This window comes from Paroedura picta, chromosome 11 (genome assembly GCF_049243985.1).
Source record: "Paroedura picta isolate Pp20150507F chromosome 11, Ppicta_v3.0, whole genome shotgun sequence".
NCBI lineage: Eukaryota > Metazoa > Chordata > Lepidosauria > Squamata > Gekkonidae > Paroedura > Paroedura picta.
Genome location: NC_135379.1, coordinates 5,482,169 through 5,500,520, shown reverse-complemented (window position 1 = coordinate 5,500,520; position 18,352 = coordinate 5,482,169). Strand labels below are relative to the sequence as shown.

The 18,352-nt window shown below is 43.8% G+C and overlaps 1 protein-coding gene across 10 annotated transcripts in view; it reads left to right on the top strand.

Moving 5' to 3' along the window:
• KMT2C (lysine methyltransferase 2C) overlaps nt 1-16,388 on the top strand; it is a 146,806-nt gene extending 130,418 nt beyond the window's left edge. For 9 of the 10 annotated variants that reach the window (XM_077302806.1, XM_077302813.1, XM_077302807.1 and 6 more), the window contains 16 exons: nt 37-201; nt 1,416-1,557; nt 2,326-2,473; nt 3,313-3,491; nt 3,588-3,718; nt 4,532-4,784; nt 5,050-5,189; nt 6,028-6,135; nt 6,618-7,737; nt 8,456-8,592; nt 10,309-10,451; nt 10,717-10,885; nt 11,239-11,355; nt 12,355-12,428; nt 12,740-12,848; nt 14,448-16,388. In XM_077302806.1, coding sequence (XP_077158921.1) covers nt 37-201; nt 1,416-1,557; nt 2,326-2,473; nt 3,313-3,491; nt 3,588-3,718; nt 4,532-4,784; nt 5,050-5,189; nt 6,028-6,135; nt 6,618-7,737; nt 8,456-8,592; nt 10,309-10,451; nt 10,717-10,885; nt 11,239-11,355; nt 12,355-12,428; nt 12,740-12,848; nt 14,448-14,540 — 3,228 coding nt within the window. In that variant the 3' untranslated portion in view covers nt 14,541-16,388. The remainder of the gene's footprint in view (nt 1-36; nt 202-1,415; nt 1,558-2,325; nt 2,474-3,312; nt 3,492-3,587; nt 3,719-4,531; nt 4,785-5,049; nt 5,190-6,027; nt 6,136-6,617; nt 7,738-8,455; nt 8,593-10,308; nt 10,452-10,716; nt 10,886-11,238; nt 11,356-12,354; nt 12,429-12,739; nt 12,849-14,447) is intronic. The other variant, XM_077302808.1, reaches the window with a different exon arrangement.
• Nucleotides 16,389-18,352: the final 1,964 nt, after the last annotated feature.

The following is an 18,352-nucleotide window of genomic DNA, read 5'->3' as shown; positions in this document are numbered from 1 at the left end:
GATGATTTTCTCATAGCGGCTCCTCTTTTCCTACAGCAACTCTCTTTGCTGCCTCTAATGGAGCCAATAATTGGCGTGAGTTTTGCCCACTTCCTGCCGTACGGCAGTGGCCACCTGAATAGTGGAAGCCGCCTCATGGGGAGCTTTGGTAGTGCTACACTCGATGGGGTATCAGACTACTATTCTCAGCTGATTTACAAGGTATGTTTCCCCCCATATTAGGTTCTGCAAAACTTCTGTAAGAAGCACAGTAACAGCCATAACCTGGTGACTGACAAGGCCCTGATATGTCTAAAAAGATGGCCCTGATGCCATCTGTTTTTGTGCTTGCCCAAACCAGAAATGCCAGAGCATAACATTTGATTTATGCCCTGCCCTTACCCCCACCCCGCACTGAGGACCCAAAGTGGTCTAAATCAGTGGTCTCCAACCTTTTTATCACCGGGGACCGGTCAACGCTTGCCAATTTTACTGAGGCCCAGCGGGAGGGGGGTAGTCTTTTGCTGAGGGATGTTACCGCCTCCTGAGCCCCTGCTCCGCTTGCTTTCCCACTGGCGCCCCTGACTTCCCACCGCCTGCTGGGGGGCGCTGCCAGCAGCAGCTGCACAGTGCCACACTGAGGGGGAGCCCTAGCCATGGTGACTGCTGGAGAGCACCAAAGGTGAGCTGGCGGCAAAGTGACAGGGCAGCCCCCGAGGCAGCAGCCATGGAGGAGGAGCTGCGGCCTGGTACCAACTGATCTACGGACCGGTACTAGTCTCCGGACCGGGGGTTGGGGACCACTGGCCTAAATCATTCTCTCCACTTTATACTGACAATAACCCTGTGAGGTAGGCTAAACTGAGAGAGTATTGACTGCCTGATGGTCACTGTGAAATTTGAGGGTAGAGCAAGGATTCAAACCTGGGTCTTCCAGATCATAATCCAAACCCTGACACCACTGTAACCACCACCCTGGCTCATTAGTAAGAGGGCTTTGACCATCCTGTTCCGTTTTCAAATCAAAGCATTAGTGCAAGTTGTGCTCATAGCCTTCATAGGAAAAGAAAATGGTGATTTGGAACAAGCAGATGAAAAGGGTTACTTTTTTCTGACTGGCATTTGGTTGTATATCCCTGGCTAATAATTAAAAAAAAACATTCCTGTTAAAAGTTCAAGCAGACCTGAGTTTGAATTCCTTCAGTGTAAAATGAGAAAATTGTAACTTATCAATTGACATCAGTGTAACTTTATTACATGTACATACCTGTTGTTACCAGCCCTGACCCAACTGGGAAGGGCGGACTATAAAAATAAAGTAGTAGTAGTTTTGGTATTAATAGTATTTTATAATTTTTTTTGTAAGTGGATTACTTTCCCTGTTATTTCAAAAATGCTAGCTAAAAACTAACTTGCTGTCCTTCTCTCCTCTGCAGCAGAACAACCTGAGCAATCCTCCCACCCCTCCAGCCTCCCTCCCTCCCACCCCTCCACCTGTGGCTTGCCAAAAAATGGTCAATGGATTTGCAACCACTGAGGAGCTCGCTAGCAAGGCTGGGATGCTAGGGGGCCATGACGGTAAGCTGCTGTATATGCTGAGGGTGTCCATGATGAAATCTGGGCTTACTTTGCTGTACATTTGTAACTTCCGTTACACCAGAATGCTTTGAAATTTTGTTTACATTCTCTACGAAATTTACTGGGGAAATGTTGCCAAAACTGGTGCTGAGCTCAGTATGAAGTAATATAGCTCTCTGGGTGGTCTGGGTGTTCCAGGTACAGAAATGCTTTTGCAAGTTGTGGTCAGTATTGCAGAGATTCTTGAACCTGAGGGCCGAACAGTTTTGAGTCAGTGGCGATGATCTGAGTTAGGGTGAGGGCAGCAGCTTGGAAGTTGCTTCTTTATCAACACTCAATCGACCTTTGAAAATAAATGAAAACCCCAACAAAGGGCCTCCATTCAATATATCCTGCATCCCACCATGATGAACATGTATGAAAATTCTACTACTGTCATCGCTAGAGGGCACTACAGGTTTTTTTCATTTGGGCAGAAAAGCAGTATATAAGAACCAACGTTTCTTCTTCTATCATTAACAGCCTTGGTGGGGTCTTGCAAACTGAGAGCCCCGGCTTCCTCAATTGCATAATCCCTCTTATGTTGGTTCTTATGTTGGTTCCTGCTTCCTCCTGATTTCAACTTTTCCCAGCATGATTGTCTTTTTCCAGTGACTCGTGGCTTCTTCTAATGTGACCAAAGTATGATAACCTCAGTTTGGTCCTTTTAGCGTCTAGGGAGAGTTCAGGCTGTAGGTTATTTATTTTCTTGTTCTTGCCATGTTTCAGTCACCAAGGTTCTAGGACCCAAGCAATTTCAGCTGCCCTTCAGATCTCAGGATGACTTGTTAGCCAGAGCCATGGCTCAAGGTCCTAAAAGTGTGGATGTTCCTGCTTCCCTTCCAACCCCGCCTCATAACAATCATGAAGAACTAAGGTATGTGTCTTCTTCTGGCCCCTTAGCTGGGCATTGCGTGCTTGGTAGGCTAGCTGGCCCCTTGGTGCTATTCAACTTTTAGGTGGCTCACAGCTATAAATGGCCAGTTGTTGTTTCTTCTTGTGCACTCCCAAGCAAATGGTTTGGTCTTGGAATGAACCTCTAATTCACATTTAGGTAGATCAAGCCAGAAACTGGTCAGGTTGGGAATTACAGGGTTGTTCATAAAAGATGGATTCAGCAAGTGACCAGAAGGAAGGTGGAGATAGTTTGCCAATGTGTCAGGTTGCAAATACTTCTATTCTTGTTCATTGGTAATCTTTTCACTGTTCAGATTCTTAACGTGTCCAGAGCCTGTCCTCACATCCTTCAATGTAGATGAAACACTCTATGAGAACCTACTTGTCTCACACGAACAGGGGTGTGGCCTGCTCCTTGAAGCAATGCCAAGCAGCTGGGCATTATCTGGTGCTGGATTTTGCAAATCAGTTTTACTATTTGAGATTGGGGCATATAAATCAGAGGGAAAGGTTAGGCCTCTTTAGATGGCAGTGGTTACCACATACAAAATTACACACTTGGAATTGTAATCATTTTGTATGTATTAACAGTATCTTGTAGTATCTTACAAAATAGCAATTGAACTACAAAGGTGAGAAGAGTGCATTTCTGATGGGAGAGATCAGTGTGACACACTTGCTGGCATCATGACTTGTTTCTCTTTAAGAAACTGACCCGTGGAATTGCAGCTGGCATCATATTGCTGTCAAACCCAGTTCTCCACCTCCTCATTATGCTTCAGAATTGTGCCTCAGTTTCTAGTTTTCTTTACTCCCCAGGGTTCAAGATCCTTGTGGTGACAGAGACACGCCTGACAGTTTCGTTCCGTCTTCATCTCCTGAGAGTGTCATGGGCATGGAAATCAGTAGGTATCCTGATCTGTCAGCTGTCAAGGAAGAAATCCCGGAGCCTATTCCATCTCCTATCATTCCAATCCTACCCACCAGTACAGGAAAGGGTAATGCCTGCTTCTATTCTCAATGCATATACTAATTTTATGTCTGTTTATCATCCTTTACATTAACTACATGTGTTTTTTTTCTTTTTCATTAAGGATCAGAAGCAAAAAGAAATTTCATTAAAACAGAACCTGGTTTTTTTGGCTCTCAGCTTGGACCTTCCCCAAATGGTCCAAAATCTGGCCTTGTATCTGTAGCGATTACTTTACATCCCACAGCTGCAGAGGTAAGGAGATAGAGTTCCAGCAAATCGGATTGAGAATCATTCTGAAGGGTGACCACATGTCTTTGTCTAATATAGATCAAGATAGGCATCAGTGACTGATTATGCATGGGAGGGAAAAGCCAGGGCGGCAGTCCCATGGCCGTGGGGCAATTCCCTGCTGGTGCACGACGTCACCATCATTCCAGCTCCCTCCCACTACTGGCCTGATTTAGGGCCTCCGATGCCCCATGGTAAGGGAATGCTAAGTTTTCAGCATTCCCTGTTCTAATGTGTGCGACATCAACACCTATGCCAGGCCAGGCCCGTGCATAAAGCCCCCCCCCCTCCCAAATTACAGTGTCCCAGTAGGGACACTAAATGCCCTTTTGGACTCTGTGGCATTTTGCAGCACTGCAGAGCCGAACGGGGTGTTGGTCCCCTCCGCCCTCCATGGTAGGATAGCAGCACACCATCATCCCACCTTCGTGCGGGGAAACCTCCCCCCTGCACAAAAAGAAATCCCTATTCACCTTTTGCAGTAACTTCTTCAACTTGCGTGCTAGGTTTTAAAAACAGGATTCTCTCAAGAGGTGATCTTTACCAAGAATCATATAAGGCAGAATCTTGCTGCTGCATCCCACAGCCACTCAGCTATGGCTCTCTCTGATTGGTTAGCAATTTCCGTCCCTCTTTGCAAAACTGATGGCTGAATGTCATGGACAGATGCAGAGTTTCAGAAAATGCACACCTCCCCCCTCCCAATTCCCTCTCTCTTTGGCTTTGTCCTGTTTTTTTCTTAGATATTGTGTGTTTGTCTCGCCCCCCCCCCTCTAGAACATCGGCAACATTGTCGCTGCGTTTTCCAGCCTCCTGCACGTCAGGATTCCAAACTGTTATGAAGTCAGCAATGCCCCAGATGTTCCGTCTTCAGTGGGAATGATGAACACTCCCAGAGCTAACCCAGCCTTTGAGTACAGACAGCAGCTGTTGCTTCACGGTCCCCAGCCAGGCACTGTAGACTCTCTAGGGTTAATGGGGCCTTATGGACTCAAGCCACCTAACATGCCATTTCCACCCAGTGGTCACGGTAAGTCACCTTGTGCTACCGAGAGGTTGCCGAGAATTACTTTTTTAAATGTACGCTTGGAAACTTGAACCCGTTTTGGGAGTAAAAAATAGCTGTAAGTGTCCTTCACTTCTGTAACTCAAGGCAGGTGGGTGAATAGGCAAATGGGGTTAGTGGGTAACATGAAAGAAGAAGATGGGATTGAGGATACCAAGGCCAACGTTGGTTCAAATGTCACTGTTAAAATTGCTCTTTGTAACTAACTCAGTTCTCAATGTCTCATAAGTTTTGGCAGGTTATAAGGGTCACAGTTCCAGCATGGCCGACGGTCCAGTGCTGAGACCACAGTGGTGTTCCCATTGCAAAGTGGTGGTTCTGGGCAGTGGTGTGCGGAGGTCTTTCAAAGACCCACCTTTCCTGAAGCAGGTACTACTGCAAAAAATGTGGTTATGGGTTAAGATCCGGTACGCGCATATGTATGCAATCCCCTCCCCCATGAAAATTGCTTAATTTTTTGATCCGCTCATATTATATGATTGTTAGCAACTGCTGTTTTCTTTCTTTCGTCCGTCCGTTCGTCTGTCCGTCCATCCATTTATCTTTTGAAGGGCAAAAGAATACAGAAGTTTTTGCTTTCCATAAAAATGCTTCTAGTAGTGCCAGGATGACTGAACAAAGCACTGCAAACCAATATATTTTTATATGTTCAAGCAAAAGAGAGTTCATCTGACTTTCATTGAATTTCTGCTGTTTTAGTTTTTGTAGGAAAAAACAGACCTCCCCAGAAGCTCTCCCTCTTGAATACAGTTACTGGAACAGTTCACAGTTCAGGGAGTTTATCATGCCTCCAAATTATCATAGCTGGTTCATTTAATTTTGGCTTGAAATTATTCTTTGCTGTCAAGTTGTTAAGAAGCAATCAAAATTGTATCTGAAGTGTTAGTGTGAATACAGGTCTGCAAAGTAGCCGCTCCCTGCATTTCATAATAACGGAAAGCCCCCCCCCCCCCCTTTTCAAGCTCTATGTGCCATTCTCATTGTTTTGTATGTCAAGAAAATCAGTGGTGTCACTTTCCATTTATCTAAGTAGCAAAGTCAAAATCTAAAAACATGATCTTTCAGAGAAGAATTTGGGTTCCAAAATATTGCATTAACATAAGATAGATTAATAATGGATATTTGTTTTGTTTTAAATCATGGCTGACTCATGAAATATAGTTTTCCTGAGTTGCACTTTTATGCTTGTTTGGGTTTTCACTTTCAGGATTCCAGGGAGAAGTCTGAGAGAATGGAGAAAGATGTTGTCTTTTGTAGCAATAACTGCTTTGTTCTCTACTCAGCATCCATGCAAGCAAAAAATTCAGAGAGCAAGGTAAATTGATAAGCATGTTATCCTACTGGGGACTTCCTGAAGCCACTGCTTTAACAGAACACAGTCAGGCTTAATTTATAATGTCTGCACTGTAAATGGGGCTACACATATACTCCACCGTATATATACGCAATTATTCTCTCCAGTGTTTTACCATAGAGAGTCAATGCCAGTTCTTGTAAAATGCCAAGTCTCTTGGCTCCTTTCTCCAGAAACAATTTGCTGCTCCATTAAAACAAAAATCTGTTTAAAGTTCTGTGTCTTAACTCATAGATGGAAGTAATTGTGTGGACAAGTTTTATGCTGTGTAGTTAGAAAAGGTTACTTATCATATAGTATAAGACCTGATATTAATAAATCAAGCAAACAATTTCCAGTTTGTTAACCAAGCGTAGCTTTTCTCCTCTCCCATGCACCTGGCCTTGAAAAGCCATACTGTTTCCTGGCCTTGTACTGAAAAGCTTTCTGCTTTTTTCCTGCAGGAATCAATTCCTTCCTTAGCACAGTTCCCCATGAAGGAAGCACCCCCCAAAGGATTCCATCAGTATAACAACAACATCTCCACACTGGCTGTACACTGTCTCCCTCAGTTCCAGGAAAAGGTTTCTCCACCATCCTCTCCCCTTATTACCTTCCCTCCTGCATTTGAGGCAGCCAGGGTGGAGCCAAAACCAGATGAGCTGAAGGTAACCGTGAAGCTCAAACCCCGTTTGAGAACAATCCCCAATGGTCTTGATGACTGCCGGCCGTTAAATAAAAAGTGGAAAGGAATGAAGTGGAAGAAATGGAATATACAGATTGTGATTCCTAAAGGAGCCTTCAGGCCACCTTGTGATGAGGAGATAGACGAGTTCCTCAGGAAACTGGGCACAACCATTAAGCCAGATCCTGTACCCAAGGACTATCGAAAGTGTTGCTTCTGTCATGAAGAGGGTGATGGGGTAACCGATGGACCAGCGAGACTTCTTAACCTTGACTTAGACCTTTGGGTCCATTTGAACTGTGCGCTTTGGTCTACGGAGGTCTATGAGACGCAAGCTGGTGCCTTAATAAATGTGGAGCTTGCCCTACGAAGGGGCTTGCAAATGAAATGCACGTTCTGTCACAAGATGGGCGCCACCAGCGGCTGTCACAGGTTAAGGTGCACCAATATTTATCACTTTACCTGTGCCATTAAAGCACAATGCATGTTTTTTAAAGACAAAACCATGCTTTGCCCCATGCACAAACCAAAGGGAGCTCATGAGCAAGAACTCAGCTATTTTGCGGTCTTCAGGCGGGTCTATGTCCAGCGTGACGAAGTCCGCCAGATTGCCAGCATCGTACAACGGGGGGACCGAGAACACACCTTCCGGGTGGGGAGCCTGATCTTCCACAGTATTGGCCAGCTGTTGCCCCACCAGATGCAGGCCTTCCACTCCTCCAAGGTACTCTACCCTGTGGGCTATGAGGCCAGCCGGTTATACTGGAGCACACGGTATGCCAACCGTAGATGCCGCTACCTGTGTTCTATTGAAGAGAAGGACAGCCTTCCCCTTTTTGTGATCAGGATTACTGAGCAAGGCCATGAAGATGTGGTTCTTACCGACTCAACTCCAAAAGGTAACACATTAATCTGTGATAGAGCAAGATGGGTAGCCACGTTTGTCTTGTCTGTAGCAGCAGAAAAGAGCAAGAGTCCAATAGACCCTTTATGACATTAATCTGTGAGCATCATTACAGGATTTCCTTCTCTGTCACTTTCCTATCACGTTTATTCTTTTGTTTATTCTTTACTTTCATGTAGCATTTGTTTTATGCTGGGTTAAGGTAAATTAACATGAACATCCATAACATGATCCACTTCATTCCACTAAGCAAGTAAATACCTGCAACTATTAGTTGGCCTCAGATCTCTCTATTCCCTCTTGCAATTACAAAGGGTGGCAGGCTGTATTAAGCAAAGCACGTTTCTACACATACCACTTCTAACAAATAGTAAATGTCCACAATGAGTATCCCTTGTGATGATTTCATCCTGTTTCCCCATATAGATGTGTGGTACAAGAGGTCTTTGCAGTGTGGAGCTAAGGACATGTGTGTGCCCCTCACATATGACAGCAAACATGTAGGGCAAATGTGTTTTTCCTTGCAAATCTGAAATCAGTGTAAAATACGCATTGTGAGAGAAATGTACCATCTTCCTCGCCTTTGTTCTAAAGCATATTTTAGCACTACACATTTTAGACCACGTCCTTCTGATGGTATAAAAACTGAGCCAAGGCTTCTGTTCTTTTCCTGAATTTCTTTGATCTTCACTGTAATTCTTTTTCCTGCGCAGGTGTTTGGGATAAAATCCTGGATCCTGTTGTTACCGTAAGGAAGAGTTCTGAAATGCTCCAGCTCTTTCCTGCTTATCTAAAGGGCGAAGACCTCTTTGGTTTGACTGTCTCTGCAGTGGCAAGAATAGCAGAATCTGTAAGTGGCTCTACAACCAGACTGGCTCTTGACCTGTTTTTGCTCAATACTAATCTAAAATAGGCATACTGATGTCTACGGCGCCTTACAAACTTTTGTAAGCCAAAACCTGCTTCATCAAATGCATGAAGAGTTTCATTTAACTGGCTGACATTTATACCCAGAACTACGAACAGCCCTGGGTTGGGGTGAGAATTAGACTTATTAGAATAAGGCCTGGGAGCCTTTATCCCAGGAGGAGGTATGTTGCATTACATTGCAGGGCACAGGTGAAAGGCAGATTGAGGCAAAAGAGTGATCTGCTCAGAGTGCATGTGACCCACTCCCAACCTTTGATGAACTGGATGAATCTGAATGCTGTATTTAAGCCCATTAGGAGGAACGGTTACTGTTTGTTATTGGGTTGAAGTCAGATAGGGTTGATGTCACAGCAAGGAAGATCTTGGAGTCCCTCCCTTAGGAGATAACCAGACACCTCCATGTCTCTGCCATCTTCCTCAAGGCCTGGGGTCTGGCAGGAGGGGGTTTGTGGAGGTGGCTATAGTTCTTGGGGGATTGTGGTTGCTGCCATACTGGATTATTATAGATGTTATAAGTAATGTTTTATTGTATTTTATTGTTTTAGCATTGTAAACAGCCATGAGCCGGCCAGTCCGGGTGTGGCGGTAAATAAATCAAATCAATAAATATTATCAAATCTACCTCTGAATTCCAACACAGCCACCTCTCCGTTGGTGGAGGAGGGAATTCAGATTGAGTAGCTTCTACCACTTGCTCCATAGACACGACTTTGCTTTATTTTAATAAATACCTTTTTATTTTGTAAGAATATACAGAAAGAAAAATAAAGACTTTGCTCATTGGTCAAGTCTGCAACCTTCAACTGTGGAATTTCAGAACATTAGAAATGCTCCCCCATTGATTGCAGTTTCCATTTTCCATGTCTGATGTGTGTCCTCTTACCCTCTTGCATAGAGACGGTTCTGTTTGGCCAGTGCCCCCCACAACAAGCCCCTGGTGCCACCTCTATCCCAGGATTCATTCAAGTCCTGGGGTTCAGTAGAATCAATAGCAATAGCATCAAAGGCTCACTCAGCTTTATAGTGATACACAGTATTAAGTGCCAGTTATGTGTATATGCCATTTTCATTATCCCACTCCAAAGAAAGTTAGGCTCTTCATTGTCCAGTTGAAAATAACGGAATTTACAGCTGAGGAGCTCCCACTATGATTAATGATGCTTATTCCCAGGGAAATGTATATAGCATTGTAGCCTAATATCACTGAGTTAAGGGCTTCAGGTTGGCTTGAACAATAGTTAAGCATGTTTGTCTTTGGATTAATTCCAGAGGTACAGCAGAAAGGATTAGTCTCCCACTGCCAAAATAACAAAGACTCTTGTGGCACTATGGGAGGAATTACTGCAAACTGAGGTCAGAAACCCCTGCTCAAAAAAGGTCCTGCAGCCGTTGAGAAGCAGACGAAGAAGGCCTGTGGGGAGGGCCTGTGGTTCAGTGACTGGCAGAGCAGATGCTTTCAACTGTAGATGCTGGGGTTTGAACCTGGGACCGTCTGCACGCAAAGCACTTGATTTTATGTTTGTACAGAGCAGCAGCTGCTGTGGTTGTTAACTGAACTATTGAAATCGTGCTGGCCATTTTGTTGGCTGTTTCTTCTGCATCCACACTGATGTGTGATTCTTTGGTGTGTTTTCAGCTTCCCGGGGTTGAGGCCTGTGAGAATTACACCTTCCGGTATGGCCGAAACCCACTCATGGAACTCCCACTGGCCATCAACCCCACAGGCTGTGCCCGCTCTGAGCCGAAAATGAGTACCCATGTCAAGAGGTTTGTGTTAAGGTATTTTCTTTTAAATTCACATAGTACAGCCCAGGGTTTATAGGCTGCGTAGGATATTTGTGCTTCTGTGTGCTGCTTACAAACCCTGTTGTCGCTGGCTGTGTATGTGCATGTCCAAGCCAGGGAAGCTGCTTTCTTGTCTCTGCTAGCTGGCTTTGAATGTGTGTCTGTCTGTAATTTAAAAAAAAATTCAAAATACATAAAATTCAGAGAGATCTTCAGTTCTCCTTGTATGTCTCTTCTGTTATATGACCCACTACTACAGGCCTCATACCCTGAATAGCACCAGCACTTCAAAGTCATTTCAGAGCACAGTTACCGGAGAACTGAACGCACCTTACAGTAAACAGTTTGTTCATTCAAAGTCCTCACAGTATCGAAAAATGAAGACTGAATGGAAATCCAACGTGTATTTGGCACGTTCACGTATTCAGGTCAGTAACAGCATCTCTGTGCCTGGAAGGCCTTGATTCCTTAGTTCATGCTGTTTATCTTTGGCAATCTGTTAAAAGTTACTAACTCTTGTCATCTAGAACAGAGGTAGTCAACCCGTGGTCCTCCAGATTTTCATGGATTACAATTCATATGAGCCCCTGGAATTGTAGTCCATGGACATCTGGAGGACCACAGGTTGACTACCCCTGATCTAGAATGTTGGCACCCTATCCCAAATATTTATCTCCCCCCCCTTGTGTAGTGGTCCTGTGTACACTTTGGAACTTAGGTGGTCCCAGAGAGGCCTTTTTGTGCCCAAGGTCGGTATAACTGTCGTTAACTATCTTTACAGGGCCTGGGCTTATATGCTGCTAGAGACATTGAAAAGCACACTATGGTCATTGAATATATTGGAACCATCATCCGCAATGAAGTAGCCAACAGGAAAGAGAAGCTGTATGAATCTCAGGTAAGGCAGCTTGGGAAATGATAACACTTGATGACCGATGATGAAGAAGAAATTGAAATTGTTAAAAGGTTTTTCTATTCCTTGGCTCCATTGTAAGCCATCAAGAACTGAGGAGGCTTCAGCTAGGCTGGGCAGCCATGAAGGAGCTAGAAAAGATCCCTAATTGTGAAGATGTATTGTGGGTGACCGAGATCAAGGGAATTCATGCGATAGTATTCTCCATTCCTGTGGATGGGTAGGACTGTGGGACGACGAAGAAAGCGGATTCCCCCATTACCACATTTCAAAGGGGGATTTGACAGAAACCACGGACTAGGGCTGGGTGCTTCGGCTGCCGAAGTGGCCATTCGCGCCCCAAGCAGCCAGCGGCATGGGAGGGAGAGGCAGCACCAGCGCTGGCGCACCAGTCAGCGCACGCACGCAGGCGCAGACCTCTGCGCCTGCAAGTGTGCGCTGACTGCTGCGCCAACGGCTGCTTCGGTGGCCGAAGCTCCCAACTCTGCCACGGACTTCCTACCCAAAAGACAGATAACTGGGTTCTAGTTGAAATCAGGACTGAGTTTTCCCTGGAGGCTAAAATGGCCAAAGTGAGGCTATTGTACTAATGCTTAACTTTCCTGTATGGCGCAAAAGGTCTGTCCAGAGATCATGCTGCGGCTTTGCGTAGAGATCAGGGTGTGCCTGTGTGAGCACAAGGCTCCAGGGTAATAGTCTGTGGCAAAGCGGGCTTGAGCCTGAAGCTGAAAAACCCTGTCGGTTGCCTTTTATATTCGATATATCTTTGCATCCTTCAAAGCCAAGAAAGCTGTGCTTCCTGGGATGTGTAAAACACGTACATTTCCACTTGCTTAGGAAACCAAAGGACTGTGTCCAGTTGCAAATTTAAGAATGAAAACTCGCACAACCTTGGGGCTATCCTATGTCATGCTGTTGTTTGAATGACTGGCTTTTCTCGTACCAATTTGACAGCATCTTCTCTCTTTGCCCCTCCTCGTCTAGAATCGTGGGGTGTACATGTTCCGCATTGACAATGACCACGTCATTGATGCCACGTTGACAGGAGGTCCTGCAAGGTGGGTGGCTGGACAGAAATGGTGATCTCATTCTTGGAGATGAGCCACATGGCCTTCGCTGGCTTTTTCCTGCTGAATGCTTTCTTCAGAAATAGCGTTGTTTCTAAGGTGCCTCTTTCAACACTCCAGCTTTCACTGACTTCTGAAGCTGCCTGATTAACTTGCTAATCTTGACTTTGCTGCCATCTTGACAGATGTGTAGCTGTGAACCGTTGATATGTCAGTTCTTACTTATAGTGATTATATGTCTATTTTGTAGTAAAATCAATTTACATGCTCCATGGTTACATGCAAATGTTGCATCCCCCCAGGTATATTAACCATTCCTGTGCACCAAACTGTGTGGCTGAAGTGGTAACCTTTGAAAGGGGACATAAGATTATCATCAGCTCCAGCAGAAGAATCCAGAAAGGAGAAGAGGTGAGATTTGTGTCTTTATTTACAGAATATGTTCTGTTTCTTCTTTCAGTCGAAGCTGCAAGATTTCTGTCCACCAGCAATTTTTCCCCCTTTTAGAAGTCTATGAGTTTCTGCGCCAACTGGCCAGTTACATCTCCCTGTATTGCTTTCAGCAACCAGCACAGAAACCAGACCGTATATTTTGGTGGCAGTTGTAAGTAGTGGCTGGATGGAAGCCTGTTCAGAGATGGAAGCCTGTTCAGAGTGCTGGACTTGATTGCCATTTTTAGATTCTTGTAATAAGGACCTGCATCTCAAAATGCTTATACTAAAACCCTATTATCTACGATGCTGGAAAATGTGAAGATTTTATTTATTTATATTTAGTACCTTGCGTTGCCCTACACATCAAATTAGAAAGTCACGATGTCTAAAAAGGAGGCTGTTCAGCTGGGCACTGCCAAATGTTTGTCTGAAACTTGGTCTCCAGGTGACCATCTGGATCATCAGCCTGCAGACTGGTTTCAGCCCTGAGTTCGCAACAGCAAGACGACCTGTATAAAAGCTCTTGCTCCAATAATAATCTAGTTTGGGTTAGTTTGGGAATTACTGTTCATCGTCATGGCTTCTGTACAGTCCCACATGAGGACTGCGCAGTCACAGGCCAGCTGAGGAAAAGCTAATAATCTTTGCAAAGATCTTTCAAGAGCTAGAAAGTGCTCTTTTCCACTCCCGTCTTCCGTGTATCCCTTTTCCTGCCCAAAGTGTCATGGAACAAGGGCAGGGCGCTCTTCTCTCAGTCCTTTCCTTGCCCTGAGGCAAATCATGAGTCTTTTTTTGTCTGTAATTTTTTCTTCTCTTAAGAAATGTGAAGACGGTGGAGCCAGAATGTGGAGCCAGAATGGTCAAAACAATGACCATAAATCATGCCCACTTTGTTTAGGCGAAGGGCACAATACAACTTTGTGCCTGGCCTGCCACCATTTGACCCCAAAGGTAGGAGATGGGAGAGTGGTCAGGCTTACAGCTGTTTTATGGGGAAAGGTATGGGGTTGCACCTATCTGTAACCGTTGTTCATCAATTGGCGTTCTGTGCAGGCATATATCCCTCCCTCCTCTCCCGATTAATATTGTTTCATATGGGCAACAAAGGAAGAACTGAGTAAAGTGCTCATCCTGCCCTTTTCATGTGATTCTTTGGATGGGAAAAGGGATACACTGGAGACAGGGGTGGGGAGGAGCACTTTCTAGCTCTAGAAATATTTTTGCAGAGTGAGTTAACTCTTTGCTGGCTGGCCTGTGGCTGCACAGTTCCCATCTTTGCCTGCACATAACACCATTCAATGAAGAATGGTTACAGTTAAGCACAACACCACTTGTGATTCTTGATCACTTAATTCCCTACGGATCACAACTACCATTCACCCTTGTCCTGATTGGGGAGTTATGCTGTCATGGGTACTGTGCTAATAATCTCTTCCTTCATTAAGGGCAGCCATTTAAAATCCAACAGCACGATGAAATGGAGAATATGTTTTATCTACAGATACAAAGGTTGGTAGGTTTGGTATTTGTGAGGCCCAGAGCATCTAACTCTCCCTGACAATTACTTTCTTTCAGCTATGTTATGACTATAAGTTTGATTTTGAAGATGACCAGCACAAGATTCCATGTCACTGTGGAGCTGTAAACTGCCGAAAATGGATGAACTAGATGCATTCCTTGCTGTCTCAGAGGGTTGCTTGTCCCAAGAAAGAAGTGATGTTTGGGGTTGGGATGGTGGGATGTGAACACCAACCACTTCTGTGAGTTACCCTTTCTTCAACTCACATGTCAAGCAAGCATCAGAAGCGGAAGCTGGCAGAAGGCGGAGCTGCCTGGCTGCCTGGGTGCGCCAAGGGGAAACTGATCTCCAGACCGGTCCAGCGCTTTTGACTTTACGAACTCACTAAGGAGAAATCATTGAACTTGGGCAGAAAAGCTACGGCTGACCTGCTGAAGGGCAGTGGGGCATCAATGAATGTAGACTGAAATCACCAGCGAAAGGGAGACGTCCAAAGTGCTGGCCACAGCCTTACTTATTAAAGGGGCAGGCCCTCTAAATACAGAAAAAAATTAAATAAAAGTAGACACCACTGAACAAGGAATGTACTGAAACGACTTCCTTAGGGATAGAGCTAAGGGAAAAATAACTTGCACTAAAATACATTTAAAATACTTGATTCCATGAGTCAGTTTATTGTAGTTTTTGATTTCTGTAAAATAAGAGAAACTTTTTGTATTTATTATTGAAATAAGTGAATGAAGCTATTTTTAAAAGGAAAAGTTAGAAGCCAAGCTGCTGCTGTTACCTGCAGAACTAACAGACCTGTTACTTTGTACACAAGTGTAAATATTTTGAGAAAAACATTACAGTATACAAAAAAAATAGTAATTGACCAAATGCTACCAGACTCTGCAGAAGTTCGGGTGCTTATTATAAAACTCTGATAGGGATGTTACAATATGATCTTGTGTATCTTTAAACATGCCATTACAGATGTTATGGAATAACCAAAATCTCAATTTAAATAGAGATTTTACTTTATTTTTTTAATCTTTAAAGCAGGCTCAATTGTGCTCTATTAATGAACTTTTTAAAGTAACCCTTAAGACTGGTAGAGAGCATGTATATTACAATTATGACTTTTGTAGATGTCTGAGGAAATTTAGACGGATTTATTTGTATTATATTGTTACATCCCTATTTCTTAAATCAGGTTTTTTTGTGCTTAGGATTTGTGATAACTGTGAATAACTGCTAAAACCACCCAAAATAGAGGCTGAACGTTTTTTTTCCAGCACAAAGTAGCGGGGCTTAGATGACCGTTCAGCTTACACTAAAATCATGTAATGAAACTAGAAATGTGTAGTGGAAGCATAAGTCTAATACAATAGCTGCCTTCTTTAAAAGTAAAAACAAGGAAAAAAATTAGGTGTAATTGTGTCTTCAGCTGCAGGACTCTGGCAGTGGGGTTTTGGAAAATGTAATTTAAAAATGTGTTTGTATGGATTGTTTTGTTTACATTTCTTTAAAAAAATAAACACTGTTTGTGTTTGCTTGTAGAAACCTAATCAACATTTTGAACCAGGTTAGTTTTTTATTTTGTACTTTAAATTCTGGTACTGACACTTCACAGTCTAAAATATTAAAAAAATGAAGTTTTTTGTGTGCACAACTAAAGTGGACTGTAAAACTGTTGGTATATTCAGTGATACAGTTCTGAACTTGTAATGTATATGGCATGATGTATTTTTATCTTACAGAATAAATCAATTGTATATATTTTTCTCTTGATAAATAGCTGTATGAAATTGTTTCTTGAATATTTTTCTTCTCTTGTACAATATTCCAACATCCTACCAGTATTTGTCCTACAGGTTTTTTCTGTTCTGTATAATAGTATCTAATGTTGGCAAAAAATGAATTTTTGAAGTATACAGAGTGTTATGGGCTTTGAAATTTGTGGAAACAGATTTAGAAGATCAGCATTTACAAATAAAATATTTTACATCTATAAAGCACTACTTTCTATATTTTCCTTTAGGAATGTCTATTATTCTTTATTTGAGGATTAAGGATGACATAGTAGACCCTACATATGCTACTTCCGTAGACCCACAACCACTTTCCCTCAATTTGGGGCAGTTCTCAGTTAAAATGGTATTATAATTGAGTTTTGGGGGTATTGTGTGGAGACAGAATAAACCAGAGCATGATTGCTGTGTTTCAGTTTTGGTACAATTCTGTATCAAGAACCAGTTTGTACAGATTGCATTTTAATTGCTGAAAAAAAGAATAGATTAATTGTACAGGAAGTTGGAAGAAAAGAGGGTTTGCACTTACCTGTAACTGTTGTTCCTCGAGTGGGCTTCTGTGCAGCCCCACATGGGTACTGTGGAATCGCAGGCCTGCTTAGGATAAAAGATTAGCCAGCTTAAGCTTTAAAAGCTCCCAAGAGTGCTTGCCCCTCCCCTCTCAGAGGGACTGTTCCCACCCAAAAGTCCCATGACATGGGAGGGGCTAGCACTCTCCCCTCAGACCTCTTTTTGCTGCTAGCCAGCTAGCTCAATACTGTTACCTCAGAGGTTTCTCTGGCAAGCTTTCTATGGAGAATTGTATCTTTGTGTCAAGAACCAGCTAAATGGCACGGGCGAGGTTGGAGTCAAGGGGTCAGTCTTGAGACAGAGCGTCGACACCACGGTTACTGAAGGTGGGACCATCAATGTCAGCAGAGCCTCAAGGTCAAGTCTCCCCAGTGCCAATATATCCAACGCCGGATGTTCGGCAACGGGACTCTTCAACATCGTGTCATCTGTCGCTGCCAAGACTGTGTCTTCCGCGCTCACCGCCGGCATGGGATGATGACATGCTGGTGACAAAGAAATGCCGCCGACGCCTATCATTTTCAGGATCCTTGGCAGGGTCCTGTCCATCCATTGTGATGTTGATGGCGGGAAGAAGCCCAGTCATCTAGGACCCGCTGAAAGTCTTCAACAGCAGTCACGAGTCATCGGCATCAGCGGTCAGTGTCAAAGCACCCTTCGTCATCGAAGATCAGCGACTCCGGGGCAACTCATCAACATCGAGCCACTGCTGATGATGAGATTGTGGGCTTGGACTCAAGCATGGACTCAGTGTACGTGGACATTGATATTGAGCCTTCCCCCTCTGAGCATGTAGAGGAGTCACGTGGGTGCTCCCCTACAGATGACAATAAGTTAGTACTGAAAAATCATTCCGCTGTACCCATGTGGGGGCTGCACAGAACCCACAAAGATGAACCTCAGTGGTGATAATTGGCATCTCTCCCAAGCATTTCCAAGTCCATCCATGGCTTCTTGTATGATTGATGTGATTAGCACAATACCTAAAGGTTGTACATATAAAAACACCACACAATTTTCCAGCTATACTGTCCATCCACATAACCTGCATAGTAAAAATCAGGCTGGCTTCACTCCCAAGTTCATCACACAATCATTACGGTAAGAACCTCAAAGGACTCTTGTCATGTGAATGCAGGCTTACTGATGCATGGGAGCCAGTTTCCTACTAACTGAACTGCAAAACATGTTTTGTCACGCACAGATACTGTCTTAATTATGACAAAAAGGGAAGCCTGTGCCTGCAACCTCTCACATTCTGCAGTGAGGAATCTTTACTGTTATCTATATGCAGAAACAAATTTGTTACGTGAAGTGCTTAGTCAACAGTGCTAGTAGGGGGTGTTTGTGGAGTGATCGGACCTTTTTAATCTTGCTGCCAGGTTTAGAAGCCTAATTGTTCTAATGTTAAGCAATGTTGATTTGTTATGTAGGAGTACTGTCAATTCAGTGAAGGCATATTAGCTTAGTAGATGATGGAAATATATCGTAAGCCGGGTACAGCTATTCATATACAAGGTGAAAAGATGAGGTACACGGACCCAACCCTGTCGTACTCCCATGTGGACAGAAATTCAATTAGGTATGTGTCCCAAAAT